This window comes from Pavona decussata, unplaced genomic scaffold, assembly GCF_977016875.1.
Source record: "Pavona decussata unplaced genomic scaffold, jaPavDecu1.1 SCAFFOLD_186, whole genome shotgun sequence".
NCBI classification, from domain to species: domain Eukaryota; kingdom Metazoa; phylum Cnidaria; class Anthozoa; order Scleractinia; family Agariciidae; genus Pavona; species Pavona decussata.
Window position 1 is genome coordinate 2,530,749 of NW_028145595.1, and position 18,816 is coordinate 2,549,564.

Consider the following 18,816-nt stretch of genomic DNA (forward strand, 5'->3'; position numbering starts at 1 on the left):
CGACAGGAAGTCCTGATTTGTTTGAATGGTTTTCAATTGAGCGTCGAAAGACGAAACTAAGGGTGCATTTGATTGACCCTATTCTGGAATAGGAATACATACAAATCACGTCAATGATTACAAGAAATTCCTCATAAGAGGTTTTTGGAGTCACTGGAGTACAAAATCGCTCTTAAATTATCATTATCATTAAATTATCATACATGTGTTAGCGAACGTTTGCAGAAATGACCTTTCACATTTACTTAAAAAGAGAAATCTAACAGCTATTTTGCCCATTCTTACAAAAAGATGGCGTCTTGTACATTTACCCATAATTCTTAGCGTACGAAAATCCTTAAAACGCTCATAAAAGCGCACAGAAAAGTTCTAAAAACTTCAAACCTGCATACACGATGTTGTTAGCATAGGGACGAATTTCGCAAAATAAGATGGCTTTCTTTGTGTCTATTGGCTGTGTTAGGTTCGCAAGATACTGTGGCCATGTAATTAGCCGCCATCTTTTACTCTACAAGGGATTTCGCTTTTCTTCTTTTCTTTCTTTCGCTCCGTGATTGGGTAAAAAAAACACTCGTCCCACTTTCTCAACCAATGAAAAGCAAGACCAAAACCAATCGTGCCTTGGTCGCACGCGTTTTCCAGCGCTTGGCGCCGAGTACTTGTATTCGAATTCTGATTGACTCGTTGTGTTGTTTACGTCAGTTGTTGTTTGTCAGAGTAGTTACTTTGGTTTGGGTTTCACTCCATTGTAAACCGCTCGAAAAATTAGCCACTGCATTTTCTTCCCGTCATTTCCAGTTTCTCAGAACTTTTCGATAGGCAGAAAATATCCAATTTTCTTGGCAGTACAGCTGCTATTTTCTCAAATAGCAGCAAAAAACTCGTGGACAGCTATACCACAAAAAACCCACCCCCACCCCCTAAGACAAAGCTACTTGGAAACGAGGAAAGACGAGAGCGCGAGTGGTGATGGGAAGGAGCAACGATCCTCGATCTCATGCTTGACATCAGCCATTAAACGGAACTAAAATCAAAACATACGAAATGTCGCACCTCTGCCGCGTCGCGTCCAAGTTAATTAACTTCAATACAAACTTATGCGCAGCACTTTCAGTTAATTAAATCGAACGAAAATTACTATAAGCAATGCGTTTAATGGTCTACTGTAGCTCCCACGAGTCTCCTGTGGCTCAGTTGTAGAGCATCCGAACTAGTAATCGGAAGGTCTTAGGTTCGACTCCTGTTGGAAGAACTAGGATTTTCTCTGACTGAAAAATACATCTATCATTTTATCGCGTTTCTTTCACAACAACGCATATACGTTTCTGTGTTTAATACAAAGGACAGCTGTAATAAGACAAGATCAGACGAAACATAATTAAAATAGCATGCAAATTTGACAGCTGATCTAATAATAAGACTTCGAATTTCAAATGAGCTTCAGTAAGTTACTTCATCACAGAGAACTTCGACAGCTTTGCGGATGTATGGACGCAAAATTTTCGTCAAAGTGGAAAATAGGTTAAACTTTCTTCCGACATAACAAATGGCTTTCTTTTTCCACGATCTTAAATTTTCGCGTATAAGAAATAGGTGGAATTTTTTTTTTGTCAGAATGGATACTTATATTAAAGTTAAACTGAACGTGTTGTTTTGGAAGCGTCAAATTATTCTGATGTTTTATTGATATCTTCAGACTTCCTGTGTAGATGTTTACTCACAAGAGAATTACTTTTCGATGTGCGTGTGTCAAAAGTTTGCCACTATTGAATTTCACTTTCAACTCTTTATCAAGCTCTAAATACAATACAGTGATCAGAGAAGTTTTAACATAAAAGACATTCTGAATCACAGTCAATGATTGAGGCTCTAGCTTTCGTACCTGAGGACTTATATGGGTGAAGGTTCAAACTTTTGGACTCTCAGGACGAAATCCTGAAGTGTGACCATTCAAATTAAAGCTCCTGAGCAGTACTTTCCTGTGGTGCTGTTTATTATGCTGTACAAGGTGGTTTTAACTTTTGAGTCTGTGGATGAAATCCTAAAGTGTAACCATTCAAATGAAAGCTACTGAGCAGTACTTTTCTGTGGTGCTGTTTATTATGCTGTACAAGGTGATTCTAGCTTTTCAGTTTGTGGATTAAACCCTAAAGTGTGACCATTCAAATGAAAGCTACTAAGCAATACTTTCCTATGGTGCTGTTTATTATGCTGCAAAATGGTGAAATTCTTAATTGTGATTATACTCCAACAAATGTGTTGAGTTGCACGTTCTTCAGTACAGTTCCTTTTGTTTTGCGTTGACCGTAAAAAGAAATTCCCCACCCATTTATAAACTGGCACGCTCAAGCTTTCGCGAGAAAAAATATATAAGAAACTGCTTGTCGTTTGAGTGAAATGTTTCGAAATGTTTGGCAGTTGAGTGTCAATACGTGACCAAGTTTTGCATCTTTAATCAAGTTTCTACAAGATTTGCCAAATGTTTTGTTCCCATAGATATCAAATACAAACATTATTTGTGTCAAGTTTATTATTATTTAAATTTTCTACCTGTTTAAGTCAAACAACAAGCTACTTCTAACAGTCTTTGTACATACAGCTCTCGGTGACGTGAAGAGCTCAAGGTTGCATTAGACATGCACAGCTGTCCAATAGATGCCATTTTTTAGTTTTTTTATTACTCAGAATGTGTGCAAGTTGCGCTTAAAAACAGTGTCTTCAATTATTGTTCTGGGGAAATTCTCTGTGGGATAATAATTTTCAATAAGTTTATTTATGTTATTAAATTCGCAACAATGTTGCGTTGTAACTGAACTCCATCACGAATATTGCATTAATCAAGCCCCGAATCGATAATCAACTTATTTCTCCAAATTGCGTTTTTACAATGATATCAAACCCGCACAAGTCTACCTTACATGAGAAACTTACCGATAAAAAACGTTGTTGATAACTAATGTAATAAATATTGCGAAAAATCGCGGGAAAATTGCGGAGCTCACTTTAATAAGCGGGGACATTATCACGGAAATCGCAGAACATGTTTGCGCACGCACACAATATAATACGACTTGTTGTAGAAGCAAAATGTTTCTGAAGACAGGTAGGACCAATATTTTTGCTTTCCTAAAGCAATTTTGCCTTTGTATCTAATTTTTCGCGCGTGTTGCAAACCAGGAAAAGTTTTGTAGAACATTCAAATTCGATTCCTGTTTGCCAGCGTCATTAAAGCCTTAACTGAAACGCTCAGTGGAATCACATTACTACACATTACTCGCAGTACAAACCGAAAACAGTTCCCACTGCAAATAAGTCACCGTTTCTAAAAAATCCTTCGGCCACATTGTCAAGTTTTTGATCCCAAAGACAGCGGCTCCCGATCCGCAACCCTTGATTGTTAACCTGTCCCATATGAACAACACAAATAAACTTGTAGCGGGAAAATCCCAAAGATTTGACGCGTTGTTTTATATTCTCGGAAAGCTCTTTGCTCATCTCTTTGCAGAAGGTTGCTTCGTAAGTATGTCCCTGTAGACTTTGATCCAAGACATCCTCGATAATTTCCTTGACTTTTGGTTCGGAAAATCGGCTTAGCGGTTCCATGCGGTATGTATTTCTTGGCGGTTGACTTGTGTGAACGTGCGAGTAACGCGCCGATACAGCACTGGGAGAGCGCGAAATCGGCGGGGATCTTCCACCAGGAATTTGTAGTCTCGCCGGCTGATCATCTTTTCGGAGATTTCTCGGAAAATCCCAATGAACCACAGCCATCTTGCCAGCATTGTCTCTTCGCTTTCTATCAGCGACCAAAAATTGTGCTCTCTTTTTCATTTTAACAGCCAGTTTTCTCGCTCTAATCATTCCAATCATCGACGGTCCACCGCCGAGAGACGAATTTCTCGAATGCGCCGAGACGTCCCCGTTCATTTTAGCTGCTCAAGAAAACGAGAAGCGATTAGTCTCTCAATGAGTAAATAACAGCTTCAAACGAAAATGCGACGGAGTGCTGCGAGCAACGTAAACTAACACAAATGTTTCTTGAGCGGTGCAAGGTTGTTATAGCGATATAGTTGTTGGCATTAAATTTACATGGGAGTTTAATTATAGCAGGTAATTGTATAGCGTGTCACTGGTGGGGACTTCGTATGCTAAATATGCTAATTTATGCTAATAAGTCAACAGGTGTATGTGACAACCCAATGACCAATCAGAGATCAGGATTTTGATTAGGTAACTGCATGGGGCACGCTTTTATCATGTCGCGTGCAACAAATTTTACTTTTCTTCAATCTTCTTTTGGGGATTTATAAAACAAAAAGCGAATAAGACATATTGAAGATGCACCCCCTAGAAGAATAGTTAATTGCTGTTGTCAACAGTAAGGATTTAGTCTTTTGTTGAAAGGAAAATGGCATGATAATTAAGTGAAAAATGCCTGAAGGACTTCCGAATGCAATTTCAACAAGTTTTCTCTAATGCCTTTAGGCCAATACAGTTAGTTCAACGTCTGTGTTTTAGTCAACTTCGAATCATATTCAATTTCGTTTAAAATTCCATTTCAATGTTTAAACTAAAACTTCCGCGTGATAACATTATCTCTCAATCTACAGATGTAAAAAAAGCTTTTGCACGCTTACAACACGCAATCTGGTAGATAATACACAGTACATGGGATGGACAAAAAAGCCGATTTAATAAGTTTCGTTAACTTTTATCATTATAGAGCGAAGTACCGTTAGTTTCATATCTAACAAAGATAGTTTTTATCAGACAAAAATATTTAAAGCGTAACTAATCACTGTATTTTACGGATTTTTACGCTAGATAACAGTTAGCGCGTTCTATATAGTCGCTGTATACTTGCTTTGTTTCTAAAGACAATGAAATTTACTTTACGTTGGCCGTTAAAAATGGGTACCAATATTTTAGGGAACTTAACCGCATAGGCAGTTCCAAAGATCATTTATTCTGTATGAAGGTTCAAACGGCACTAAAAAAACATTTCTTTGTACGATTCTGCCAAATCCTTCAGTAGAATTTTCATTATTAGGGAGTTTAAAAACCACGATGGCAATTAAACGTCAACGAAAACGTCACTTGAAAATATAAGTTCGTGTTACAACTTCGCGATTACTCCAATTCGTTCAACTTGTACAATGTGGCCGAACTATCCAGTAACAGAACACTGAGGTGGAAACGGCTTTCAAGTTGAGACCCGGAGTGATAAAAAAAAATTACTGTCGTGTGCTCACACTCTCTACAAAACCTTGAATTTGGTCATTTCACATTGTTGTTTGGCCGTGGACGACAAAGAAATGTTCCAAAATTTATAACGCCCGTGCAAGGCCTTTGTTTCTTATTTAATTCCTTAGTTCTGTGACATTCTCCTTGCCGTCGCTGTAGTAGCTTCTTAAACTCCCTATTGGTCGACGGAATGGTGGCTCAGAGAACACCTTTGAAACACGATTAAAATTTCGTCTTTTATCAATGTTGGTATCATTTACATTGAAAGACGATCTACCATTACTTTAGAATCATCCTGTCTCTTTAACCCTTTAAGCCCTAACAGTGATCAGTATCAAATTTCTCCCTGTAATATCAATGCTTATTCAACCCCTGAGGTCATGAAAATTAAGGATATGATCACCCAAGGTGAATTTTCTTGACATTTAAATAACTTCTCCCCAGTACTTTTATAAGAAACTATGGGGACAAGATAGGAGAATTCGTTCTTTGATATTAGGGGTTACTAAGGTTAAAAGAATGAGATACTTAAACAGCTGAAAAATGATTTTTTTTTTTGAGAAGGTTGACAATTCACAGCAAACCACGGTCCAAATAAATAGCGAGTGGTAAAAACTAAAAAAATATGCACTGCTAACAAAACCAATCAGTTCACCTCAGGTTTCCCTCCTCTTTGCATTCTTACTTCGTCCCCAACGAAGCAATTTTTTTTAAATAATTTGTTATTGATATTCCATCGTAAGGTTTTGGTGGCTGAAGACCAATGGGTCTTTCATTACCATTCTGATCTGAAGTGGTAGCATGCTGCCTCGTCTCCAGGCAACAACGCATTTTGTGGAAAGAGCGGGAAAACAGGGGCACAAGGCTTGATGGGAAGGACACGAAACGCAAAACACCATGCGCACTACGGTAGCCTACAGAGGGACGCCTGGGGACAAGTAACTACATGATGAAAAGGGATTCTGATTGGCTCTCTGAGCAGTCCGAATTTTGCAATATGACCCATTGACTTGGACTAACCGGTTTCGTGTACGAATTCGTTTTAAAACACATCTTCCTTTGCGAGATTTGGCCTGGCAAATTTTACTCATACACAAATCTTGTAAATGCTTTAAGTCTAAGGAAAGAAACAAAGTTGATATTCTCACACAGCCAATTGTTTGGTAAAATTAAGCGTTTTTAATTAACTCATTCACAACCTTCTTATTATTTTCTAAAAGCTAAGCTGGCTATAATCTTAAAATTCTGTCCATTGAGTTTTAGAATTGCAAAACATCTAAAAATCTTCAATCAATGTCAAACTCAGTAATATTCCTGCATAAAGACATCTAATTTGTTCACAGCTAATTAGGTAGACTTGCCTCAAGGCACCTTCTTATCCGAGTGAATGACTAGCGACGCGAACGACGAAGTCGAAAGTTTACTAATTAATGCTCATACATTGAAAGACGTGCATACAAACCAAAGTCTTCAAAAGTGTTTTGAGTATCGTTGCACATCAAATAATTATTCTCAACTCGTCTGGTAAACAGCACCACCTTCACACAACAGAATATTCGTTGTTATCCTGTTAATTTACATGCATGCTCTTTGAACACAGGCAAAACACATTGAGCACCTTTTTGTAATGTTCTCAGGGGAGCTAATTGAATCCACTTAAGCATTGAAAAGATGTTGACGTTTGTCAAGAATGGTTTGAGAATAAATCAAACAATTTGGTAACCAAGAATGGTTCAAGCTGCGAGAAATTAAACAAAATGGTGCTATCTCTTCGGTGCTTGATTATCTTGTGATGGAAGCTACAAGAAGAAGTTCAACACAGTCCAAAACGTCGCAGAAGAAGACAACCTTCTTTTTAACTTCGAACGAAGGATCTAAAGAACCAAGCAACGAGTCGAAACAACTCGGAGAGCAGAGCAACAGCAGGCGCAGATTCTCTACTGTAGCTAAAACGGTTCTGCTCGCTAACCGAGCGTTTCCGGGTACGCGGAAATTGAGCCGCGGAAATATCGGCACCGGTATATCAATACCAATCCCGCAAGACGCTGTCGTGGGAAAACTTGCGCCGGATGTGTCAGTGGCGTCTAATTCCGTCGAGGAATCCGCGTCCATGTACGCCGCAGAAAACGTAATCATGATGGAAAATACTTACAAAATGGAGCCCGATAATTTGTTTTTGACCGAAAAAGCGCGCGGGATTATTCGGGAGGTCCTAGAAGCGCACTTGAAGGGAAAGTCTTACGTGGCGGAAGAAGGCAAGAAGTTATCCTTTGAAATCAGTGAGGAGATTAAGAGGAAAGTGAAGGCGGAGACGCGCATCAAACGTTATAAGTTTGTTTGCGTCGTGTGGATTGGACAGGTGCTTGGACAAGGTGTCCATATCACCAGCAGATGTTTGTGGAATCAGCATTTTGATAACTTTGCACAGGAAAGCTACAAGAATGACCGCCTATTTGCACAAGCTTCGGTATTTGCAGTTTTTGTTGAGTGAAAATTAATAAATTTTGACGCTTTCTCAGGTCACAGGAGTCTTTCAAACTGTACTATAAATACAGTTCACTGAAGGATCACATTTTGATCTGAAATTGGAGCCTTTTAGGGGTTGTAACTGTTTTTGAAAAGGCCTTTTTGTCCCATATTTTGCGGACCCAAAATTGAATCAGCCCTTACGTCGCCAGGGCCCTAAACGGGCACTTTGCGCTGTTTGGGCAAACATTCTGAATTTACCGTGTGGTAAATAAAAGAGAGATACTTAATATTTATATAACTGAAATCTGTTCATGACAAATATGACGAACTGAAAAAAAGACTTAAATTGATAAAATTGAGCGCCGGATTTCAAATGTCACTTTATGTAATTTTAACCTCTACGCAATTATTCTAACTCGTTCAATTTGTACAATGTTAAATATGTGTTTCATATATTCATATTCATTCGTACGATGTGTCGGAACTATCCAGGAATTGAATTGATAGGAACGGCGTTCAAGTTAAGAAAGAGAATAAAAAATTCGCTGTCAAGCGCTCACTTCCTCCACCACAAAACTTTCTCAGGTGGACGTTTTGCAGAGGATGGTAAAGAAATGAACAATAATTCATGACGCTCGCGCAGGGCCATTGTTTTGCTCATTAAATCCTATCGTTTTATGGCGTTCTTGTTGCCGACCCTGTCATCGCTGCTTAGGATCTCTACCAGAACAGGCACAAAACGTCCTAACCTTCCTTGTTATGGCTCACTCCAGTTACATCATCCTACCTCCCTGCTTCCCTCTCTCTTTCCTTCCTTCCTTCCTTCCTTCCTTCCTTCCTTCCTTCCTTCCTTCCTTCCTTCCTTCCTTCCTTCCTTCCTCCCCCCCCCTTCTCCCTCCCTTCTTCCTACCTTCCTTTCTTCTTTATTTCCTTCCCTCCTTCTTTCCCCCCTCTCCTCTCCCTCCCTTCCTTCCTTCCTTCCTTCCTTCCTTCCTTCCTTCCTTCCTTCCCTCCCTCCGCCCTTCCTTCCTATCTCGCTCCTCTCTCCCTTCTTTCTGCCTACCTCCCTCGCTCCCACCTCCCTCTCTTCTTCCCCCATTCCTTTCCTCCTCTCCCCTCCAACTCTTCCTTCCTCTCCCCCTCCCTTCCTTCCTTCCTTCTTTCCTTCCTTTTTTCCTTCCTTCCTTCCTTTCTTTCTTTCGTTCTTCCTTCCTTCCTTCCTGTCTTCTTTCCTCTCTTCCTTCCCTCCTTCCTTCTTTCGTTCTTATCTCACTCCTCTCGGCCCTTCTTCCTGCCTTCCTTCCTCCCTCTTCCCCTCTTTCTTGCTTTCCTTCCATCTCCCCCCCTCTCCTCTCCCTCTCTTCCTACCTTCCTACCCTCCTTCCCTCCCTCCCTCCGCCCTTCCTTCCTTTTCCCCTCGCTCCTCTCTCCCTTCTTCCTGCCTCCCTCCCTTCTTCCCTCCTTCCTTTCTTCCTACCTCGCCCCGTTACCTCGCTACGTTAAGCAAAGTGAATCTTTGACTACCATCTCATCCTTGCTTTGCCCAACCCACGATCATAAATGCTAGTGAACAAAACTCACAAACTAGTTAAAGTTAAATTTTAACTCGAATGGTCGTTTTCGTTGTTGGTGTTGTCGTTGGGTACTTTATACTTAAAATATTACTTCAATTAATTCATTAAGTAAGCAAGGAAGCAACCGAGAAAGTAGGTAACTAGGTAAGTAAGTATATAGGTATGGAAAAAAGGAAGGAAGGAAGGAAGGAAGGAAGGAAGGAGTTGATTCCGAACTACGTGCTACTGAGGCCTTCAAGCCCACCATTGTCTCAAAGCCCAGAATCTGAAATGACCGAACTGGTTCACGATAGAGAGGGTTCCTTCACGGGTACGAATTTGGAAAGATGGACCTAACGCAGGGACTTTCTGATTTGGTTGCTGCCAGGCTTTTTAGTTCAGGGTTCTTTCACTCGTCGACTCCTTCCAACGCGCCTCCTATACCAGCGTTCGCACGGACAACAATTACAAAGTTTGAACCCACTTCAGGCTCCGTACGCACAAATAAAGAAGTGTTCGCGTTCGCACGCGGGACGAGTCGTCTGATGCGCTTCGACTTTGAAGATTGAGAATAACATGTAACATAATTGATGTCCCTGTTTTTCCCTTTTTTCTCAAACACTGTGTAAATGAGAACTGTTTTGTGTTTTTTACGTTTTCCTCGTCATACGTTTTTTCTCTGTTTTACTGTGTTGTCGCCAATCGTTCTGAGCCATTAGTCGGCAATCATAATTGTGATATTCAAAATTTTACACAAAATGTAAATGTTCGATCCGTGTTAGTCGGAATAAATATTGGTCTCTTTTTAAGGTTAACGGCCAAATTTTTTTGTGAAATATTCAAACTTATCTCGTTATCAGTTTGACTTTCAAACAACTCGAAATTTAGTAATTTTTTCCGCTTTAAAGCGCAAAGCCTTGGATTTACTACGAGCCGCCTGAACAAAGAAGACCAGAAAGTTTTGATTAAATATCTCTATTGAAAGAATCGAAAAGAAAAACATGGATTTACTTTAACAATAAGGCTTTAGATATAGAAAATGATAAACTTTGAAAACAGCGTATTTCGGACTTTCATTGACGTGTATGCAAGGCGAAAGTGATTTTGCAATTTACACTATTTTATTACAGCAATAACAATCTGTTTGCATTTTATATTCACAAGAAACATAAACTAGATTAAAAGACTAACCGCATTTTGCCATTCATTAGTGCAAAACATATTTACATTGGAAATTATCGGTGTTTTTTGTCTACAAGAAAAAGGATGAATTAATCTGGATTACAATTCATATTTAAATCGGAAACCGGCTGTTTTGTCCAGAAAACGTACAATTTATTGCCTACTAGAATTATTCTTTAAGCAAATGAAGTTCGGAAACTAACACAATCAAATTTGCTAATTAAGGCAACACTATCTTCAACGTTTTATGGACTTAACTTCACAGTTAACACTCGTCCAAAATATCTAAATATATACAATACTTTTTGGTGTGCGACTTTTACTCATTTTTATCGTGCTAATTTTGAAAATGTTTTCAATTGAGATATCCTGAAGGTTGACATACGTGTGTGTAAAAAAGAAAAATTTTGTTAAGCTTCGTTATTACCAAAGTTCTGAGTTTTCTTTTCTGTTAAATTGGGAGATGTGAATACCTCTATACAAGTTAAGCATCATATGGAGAGGTCCCATCTTGCTTCGATGCTCCAGCCATTGAACATGATTCAAAGATTTCTTGTAGCATAAGTAGCAAACACAGTACCTACAGCAAATAGAGATTCGTTCTTGTACCAGGCGGACGCAAAACTGTCATATTCCGGTTTCCAAACTTTGTGCGAAGCCTTCACGATTCCTGTATCGTCCACTCGTCCGATTAAAACAACCACAACCAAATCAGCAAATTGGTGTTGAATGCAGCGTAGTTTTTGCCGGATTATTTGACTCAGAGCGTCGCAACGAGCTTCACTGTCCCACGAATCGAAACACACTTCTTTCAAGTTCGTCTTCAAGACTTCTTCAATCGTGTCTTGGATTTTAAGATCTTGAAGCTTGCAAGCTGGTTGTAGGATAAGTAGTTCATCTTTCACAAAGCTTCGTGGAGAAACATCCGAGTTTTCAAAGGGACGTTTTCGAGGTGTCATCATTTCGCGTGCTGTGACTTCGTCGAAGGTGAACGAGCTTCTACTATGAGTTGATGAAGCGACTTTGGCGTAACAAGCAAATTTGTTCGCGACGAGCTAGCTTCCCTTTGGTTGAAAACAATGTAATTAGCTTAAAATCAACCGGCGGAAGCCACCGTTCGACAAACAAATGCCTCCGAGACGTAGAGTTTCACTGTGAAAAAAGACAAGAAAGCGATAAAAATAAATTCTGGGATCCCGATTTTTTTCTCTATTGTGTACCGAGCAAAATAAGTTTCTCGCAATCAGCTTCTCGCCGGAACTGTTGTCAAACGCTTAACAATGTTTCATTAAGACCTGACTCTCGCAGGCTTACGAAGTAATATATGCGGAAAAACTCTATAGGCATAAACCCCTATTTTCTGTCTAATCAATGACTGCTTATCAAATGAATCGGCGTTGAATGAAGAAAGTTCTTGCTTGAAAAGCGGTCAAATTAACTAAAAAAAAGCATAAGTTGAATTTACGTTTGAAGGGTTTTTAGATATGTTTCCTATGTTATCGAAATTGACGGAGGATTCAAAGTTTACCGAAATGATACGAGATAAAAAATAAGGTTTAGCACAAATCCGTTCGACAGTAAAAGGAAAAAATAATCTTTTGGCAGTAAATGAAACTGTGAATGGCTTTTGTTTAGGTCGGAAGCCTTCATTAAGAGCTTTCTTTCACTTTCCTAAGCCGATTCATCTCGACAAAATAGCGCTTAATGATGAGAGAATTATGTTAGGTTTTCTTTGTCTATCCGGACACTATAATTACGTCACTTTCTTAGATAAGTCGCTAAAAAAAGCCACACGATGTCGAATGTTTTACAGGATGAATTCCGGTCTTTCGCAACCGACCAGAATTCACCTTTGAAAAACGCCAACTTTAAGGCATGTAAGAAAATGGACTTAAATTAATGGGTGTGAGAACTTGTCTCGCTCGCCAACATAATTACCCGCTGGAAAATACACAGGCCAAAAAAATACATTGCGGTAGAGGATTTTTTCGCGTGTCTTAATCTTCGAGAAAAATGGACATTTTTAGTCTTTGCGTGGAAAAAAAGAAAATAAAAGAAATTAATAACAGATGCCGCAAATGGCTTGTACGTTCAGGAAATTTAAATTTTTAGTACGTTTTCCATCAAAGCGCTTCAAAACTACGTTCGGGCTAGCTTAGCAATTGAAGAGCACAGCCATTAGGCGGTATTTGGAAACAATGGTCCTAATCAGCTAAACGCTGTCGGCCTTAGCAGCCGTCATTTTTCGAAAGGAATTTTCTCGTTAGCGAAAAGTAAATTACAGCAAGTCTTTTTTGCTGTTAAACAATTATTTTATCGAGAGAAATTAGCGGCCGACATAATATATTGCTCCATATTTATACGAAAATGAAAGAGAGAAATATTTTTAAAAGATAATTTACTTATAGTCTCACTCAAAGGAGTCGAAAAAAAAGTATATGCAATCGCAGATTGGTAAGCAGCTTAAATCGTTTGGTCATAAAGCAAAAAATTAAAAATGCAAAGTAATGTAAGGCTGAGACTCTTATATTTACTTCTATTTTTAAATATTCATTCTAACGTGATGAGAGAAAAAGTCTTTTCTTGAAACTGTTGAGTTGACTAAACGGTTTTTTCTCTAATTCAATTTTTTTTTATTAGTTTTTGCGGTACTTAATTTTTTCCAGAAATTGAAGCAGCAGGTTAGATCTTTTTTGCTGTATGATTCTGCTAATAGTAAAAAAAAAACCAAAAAGATCGGTTTGTTCAAATCTCCATTTACAGAGTTGTGTACGAAAACGAGAATTTTGACTGGTTATTCCTTTTGCGAGGGACTGGAAATGACAGTGAAATGAGTCTTCAGAATCTTTGGCCAGCGGTTGGTCACTTGGAGAGACTCTGGGGAAAGATTAAACAAAAAAGGGTTTTGATTGGCTGTAGCCTAACGGCTCTGCCTATCACTTGCATTTTTTACCGCAGGTTTTCTGTGGTGAAAAAATTCCCAATTTCTCCAGGCGACCTACCACTGGCCGAACAGCCTGCCAGGTGAGGACTTAGTATCAGACCAGTAGGACAGCAGTGTGCATGGCAAATACAAAACTATGCATTTTAGGTACCTATCCCACTACAGTAGGTGGAAAGAGAGGATAGGGGACAGCCAGGACACTTAAACCTAATTGATGTGTTCTGTTCAAATGTTCCACTGCAGAGTTTTAAGGATTTACTCCCAAAGCAGTTTACACAAAACTAAGAGTGTACTATACTAGGCATTTGTGAATGGTTAAAAGTCACTTAACATCTCGGCAAATTTTTTAGAAAGTCAACAAAAAGAGTCCGGGTTCCCGGGTTATTGCTGCAAATCCCCACCCCCCCCCCCCCCCACCCCTTTTCCAGGGTTTCCCTCACACCTCCCCCTCCCCCAGACATTTACAGAAACGAAGGAAATTGTTTGATTTTGCAGGCACGGCAGTGAGAAAGGGGTTTATTGGAGGTGGGGGTGGGGAATTGGTACATTAATTCTATAGTTTTGGTGGGAATGGGATGGGTTTGTGAAGGTGGTGGGTTGAGGTGAAGGGAGGGGTAAGGTGTCTCCACAGGTCTTGCTTTACTGATTTGATTGTTTGAGATCAGGACAATCCCAGGTAGATAGCAAACACTTTCCAGAGTTAGAGTAGCACACTACCACTGGCACTTTGTACACCAATGAAATAGCAGTTACTTGTTGGTCGGCCATGCAGAATTCAAATCATTAACCTTAGTTTATTTTAAAGAACGTCCTCTGCATTAACGAAAAACGTTTTTTTGCATGTAATCAAATGATCATCTTTATAGGAATTTTGTAAGGATGTAAGTCTAACAACTATTTAAGTCTGCATTTAGTTTCGAATACTGTTATACATATTTTAAAAGATAGATTACATGAATTATTGAAGAGATAGTAACATCTTAGGTGGCTTTTCAAGAACAAGTACATTTGCCGTCACAATATGGTTGGCAACAGTCAAAGACAGATGTTAGTTGGGTATTTAACTTCAGTAGGCGTATGAATGAGAAATACAGTAATAAGATCACATTAACCGCTAAACAACAACCGATACAATAGCTCTGGACACGTAACAAGTCTCTACTGTAGGCAAAAGTAGAGCCTACAGACTTGTTACCACATTGGAACAGAGAAGAAAGGAAATCATTTCAAACATTACTTGACAGTAGTGTTTGTTCAAGTCATAAGCTTGTTGTGCGAATTTGAGCTGTTTAATCTCAACATAAAATTAATATGGAAAAATGTTTCTGACACAAGAGCTACATTGTATGCATACCAAATTAGCACAAATTCAGATAAATTTGGATTCCAACACCAAATCATCACTTATGCACTTTCTCCCCTTTCAGTTCCAGAAAAAAATCCATACCCACCCCATGGAAGGTCACTGGAAATTCCTAGGGGGAGGCAGGTCTTAAAAGCCAAAATTTTTAGAAGCAAAGTAAGAAGCTAAACTGGAATTTCCTGGGGGGAGAGAGGGTGCAAAACAAAAAACCTTCCATGGGGGGGCTATGGATATTTTCTGGAACAATTCAAAAGATTCCTAGAATATATCTAACACAGTCTAAAGCCCAGTTTGAATGCACAACTCTAATGTACTGTACCTCCAGGAAGCACAGTAGCCCAAGGGTGATATGGTGCACGAGTCACAAACATGTTAGTACGTTGGGTATAACAGAATTGCTGCATTGTGCATTGTGCATCACTGAAATGTGTACAAGCAGACATAAATCATATATGCACCTTAAAGAACAGTGTCAACCATTTTCTGTGACACTTTGAATAGCCAAAAAACATTTTTGAATCATATTGTCAAAATACTGGTTCAGTTTTGATAACAAAAACCCTACTATTGTCAAAATAATGGTTCAGTTTTGTTAAAAATAACTCTGCTACTGCAAACAAATGAGTATTAATTATGTTTGGCTGCAGATGGCTAGGATGGAAATGGATTGAAACTTCCAACCATCAACTAATTTTTTCAAGTTCTTTCTGTGTATTGTAAAGAAGTAGCTAAAAACTGATTTGTTCAATTTATTTATTCAAATAAATCGAATAAATCAGTTTTTGACTACTTCTCTACTAAAAACTGATTATTTTATAGCATATTCTTCTGCAGATGGCTAGGATAGAAATGGATTGAAACTTCCAAACATCAGTTAATTTTTTCAAGTTCTTTCTGTATATTGTAGAGAAGTATTTTTTTTATTTTTTATTTTTATTTTTTTTTGTAGATAGGTAGCCAAAAACTGATTTATTCAATTTATTTGCTCAAATAAATTGAACATTTTTTTGCCTACTTCTCTACAATACACAGAAAGATCTTGAAAAAATTAGCTGATTTTTAAGCTAAAAACTGATTATTTTATGGCTTATTCTTCCGCAGAGAAATCCTAAATATATTCTCCCTGACACTCTAACAGCAATTTCATGTTAGAAAAAGGTTCTTTGTCACATATTTCAGCAGTCTTGGCCAAAATGGCTGTGACAGTGTCCCTTTAATGTCTCAACATTGGCAAAAGTAAAAGGAATAGAAATATCGTTGCTTCTAATCATTTGGCTTTTCCAAAAGAATGAATGAATTTTTTGCAATCACCTGAACATAAAGCCAAAGTGCTCTGAAAACAAAATATGTGATGTTGCACCATGCCAGTGCAAGAGAGTGGACCTGTCACCTTGAAATCTGTACCTGAGTTAAACCATGCCCCATCTTTGCAGAGTTGAAACTTTTACATTGGCAACCTTTTTCTTTTTGCTGTAGGTAGCATCTAAGTTGCTAGTATCAGCTGATAGTTGCACTCACAAAAATTTTACCTAGGTTAGTTAGCTCCGATACTGCAGTAAGATGCTTAAAGCCCTGTCTACACAAGCAATTATTTTTAAGTGGCACCTGTATGTGGCAACTTTTATTTGCCCGTGTAGATGGCTCGACAAATATTTGTTGTTAATTTGCATCAGTAATAATTTCGCACAGCGGAGATGTCCATGGAAAGGCAAAAAGCAAGATGGCGCCATGCTGGATGCCCAAATGTTAGGGACTGGGTTCTATAGATGAGGTTGAAAAAATTGTCACATTTTATGTGGCATCTCGTCTACATAGACAATTTTTTTATGTGGCAATTTTTATTTGCCATATAAAAACTAACACGCCAGCTTTTCAGCAAATGCAGTTATCACATAAAAATTGCTCATTTTTCATCATCTACATGGGCAAATAAAAATTGCCACATAAAAATTGCTCTTGCAGACGGGGCTTAAGTGCCAACACAGCATAGTTTGAAATTTTACTTTGGCAGCTTTCTTTCTTTCGGGTAGCATTTACCGCTAGTTCAGCTGATGTTTGCAAACACAAAATTTTACTTAGGTAAGTTAGCACCGACACTGCAGTAAGATGCTTAGGTGCAAACATGGCATCACTCAAACCAGGAAGTAGTTTGAGACGGCAGCGTATGAGAGGTATATATGGAGCCTAAACAAGGTACAGGATTATTGAATACTGTTACCTACATAGGTCTGTTCTTTTTAAATGACACTTGGAGATGCGTGTTATGCTGCTGGAGATAGTAGCCATTTAAGTTCATTACTGCCTTCATAGCTTCATCATGTCTGATCATATTGACAAATGCATAAGCAGAGCCTTCTTTAGCATGTATCGACAATATTGCCCCGTGAGGTGAGAAGAGACGGTATAGAAGTAACTCATTTAAAGTGTCGCTGTCTGACTTTGTTGGCAAACCATATACAAAGACACAAGGGCAGTTTTGATGGTCAGGGGGAGAGTTTGGATTAAAAGGTGAATTCAATCGATTCATGTCATTGGGCGCAGGTGGTCTGACCATAGCACTGTTGCGAAAGTTTAAACCAGGGGTTCCAAAAGGCGAAAAGCGGTGGTTTGAAGCTTCGTGATGAATCGGGCCTATTCCTCCGACATTTAACGCTGGCCTCAAGAGTTCGTTTGTAGCTAACGGGTTCTGCAACCCGGACGAAGCCTGAGGTCCTTTTGGTGGGTTTGCAAAGCGAACAGCTAATGTTGTAGCGACACCATCATCTTGCAAGCTCATCCCGTTCAAAGCATCGATGGCTGCCTGTGCTTCGGAGCGCTTATCAAAACGAATAAATCCAACGCCACGGCTTTCACCACTTTCTACTGTCAAAATCTTGGAAGAAATGATCGTTCCGTAAACACCAAACCACGTCTTTAGATTGTCTTCAGTGACATTCTTTGGTAAACCAGCGATGTAAAGATTCGCGTTTTTGATTTCTTCCGACGAAGGTCGAGCGTAGCTTACACGAATTTTCTTGTTACTCATCTGATTACCATCAAACTTCTCAATAGCTCTTGCAGCTTCACCTTCATCATTGTAGTTAACAAACGCATATCCAAGACTCACGCCATTTTTGTCTCGCATGAGCTTCACACCAACTACAGAACCGCATGTACCAAACATGTCTCGAAGACACGTTTCCGTGATATCAGCAGGAATGTAGTTAACTATGACGTTTTTTCTTTCCTTAACAATCGTAAAACCGTTCGCTGAGGGTGCTTCTGCCATTTTTTCACAAGCGAAAACGCAGTAAAAATCCAACAGCCAGAAACACAAAATGGCGGACGAGATACAATCTAAACCCCCCGGAAACGCACATGTTTACCCAGTCCTAAACGCGGTAATTATAGGCATGTTTTGCGTGCTTACAACAAGTCTACAATACACGTAGAAAAGCCCCTTTCACGGTTAACTCTGCTCATTTGAATTACAATAGCATGTATGTGAGGCAATTTCGGGCTATTTTGCAGTTTTAGCCCGAAATTGCCTCGCATCCACGTTGGATAACATTGCAATGCAAATGAGAAACATTAACCGTGAAAAGGGCTATTGGCCTATCAATCAATCAATCAATCAATCAATCAATCAATCAATCAATCAATCAATCAATCAATCAATCAATTAATCATTAAAGAACTGCTTCTAAATCAGATGTCATCCTCTTCGATTTGACTCCGTCAGTTCGCGGGGAAAATATCCTCCAGAGTGTCTCATGAAATAACTAAAAAGACATTTGAATATGAATATATGAAACATATATTGAACTGCGGATGAAAGATTAGATAGAAGAAAGATCCTTGCAGTTAGTATGCAACTTAAACAGTTGAGAAAAGTAACCCTGAAAAAAATTCAGGCTTGAACGGCATTTGAACCCACAACCTCTACGATGCCGGTGCAGTGCTCTACCAACTGAGCTATCCAGCCAACTAAATATGACCAGCTCCAAGTTGGCTTGATAGCTCAGTTGGTAGAGCACTGCACCGGCATCGCAGAGGTCGTGGGTTCAAACCTCATTTAGGCC

The 18,816-nt window shown here is 39.0% G+C and overlaps 2 protein-coding genes, 1 long non-coding RNA gene and 1 pseudogene across 3 annotated transcripts; 2 read left to right on the top strand and 2 right to left on the bottom strand.

Annotated features, from left to right (window-relative positions):
* Window positions 1-2,512: 2,512 nt before the first annotated feature.
* Window positions 2,513-4,321, bottom strand: LOC146462692 (dynein light chain Tctex-type 5 pseudogene; annotated as a pseudogene).
* Window positions 4,322-6,809: 2,488 nt separating this feature from the next.
* On the top strand, window positions 6,810-7,735 carry LOC146462693 (dynein light chain Tctex-type 5-like). The gene has a single exon (XM_085085341.1). The coding sequence runs from the start codon at window positions 7,037-7,039 to the stop codon at window positions 7,733-7,735; it is 699 nt and encodes a 232-aa protein (XP_084941467.1). The 5' UTR covers window positions 6,810-7,036.
* Window positions 7,736-15,583: 7,848 nt separating this feature from the next.
* On the top strand, window positions 15,584-15,937 carry LOC146462694 (uncharacterized). The gene is made up of 2 exons (XR_014857071.1): window positions 15,584-15,666; window positions 15,709-15,937. It is a non-coding gene; the product is annotated as an uncharacterized LOC146462694 (long non-coding RNA).
* A 1,024-nt stretch (window positions 15,938-16,961) lies between these two features.
* Window positions 16,962-18,360, bottom strand: LOC146462695 (ELAV-like protein 1). Its single transcript, XM_085085374.1, has one exon. It carries the CDS (start codon window positions 18,021-18,023, stop codon window positions 16,974-16,976), a length of 1,050 nt encoding a protein of 349 aa, XP_084941500.1. The 5' UTR covers window positions 18,024-18,360; the 3' UTR covers window positions 16,962-16,973.
* Between the last annotated feature and the right edge of the window lie 456 nt (window positions 18,361-18,816).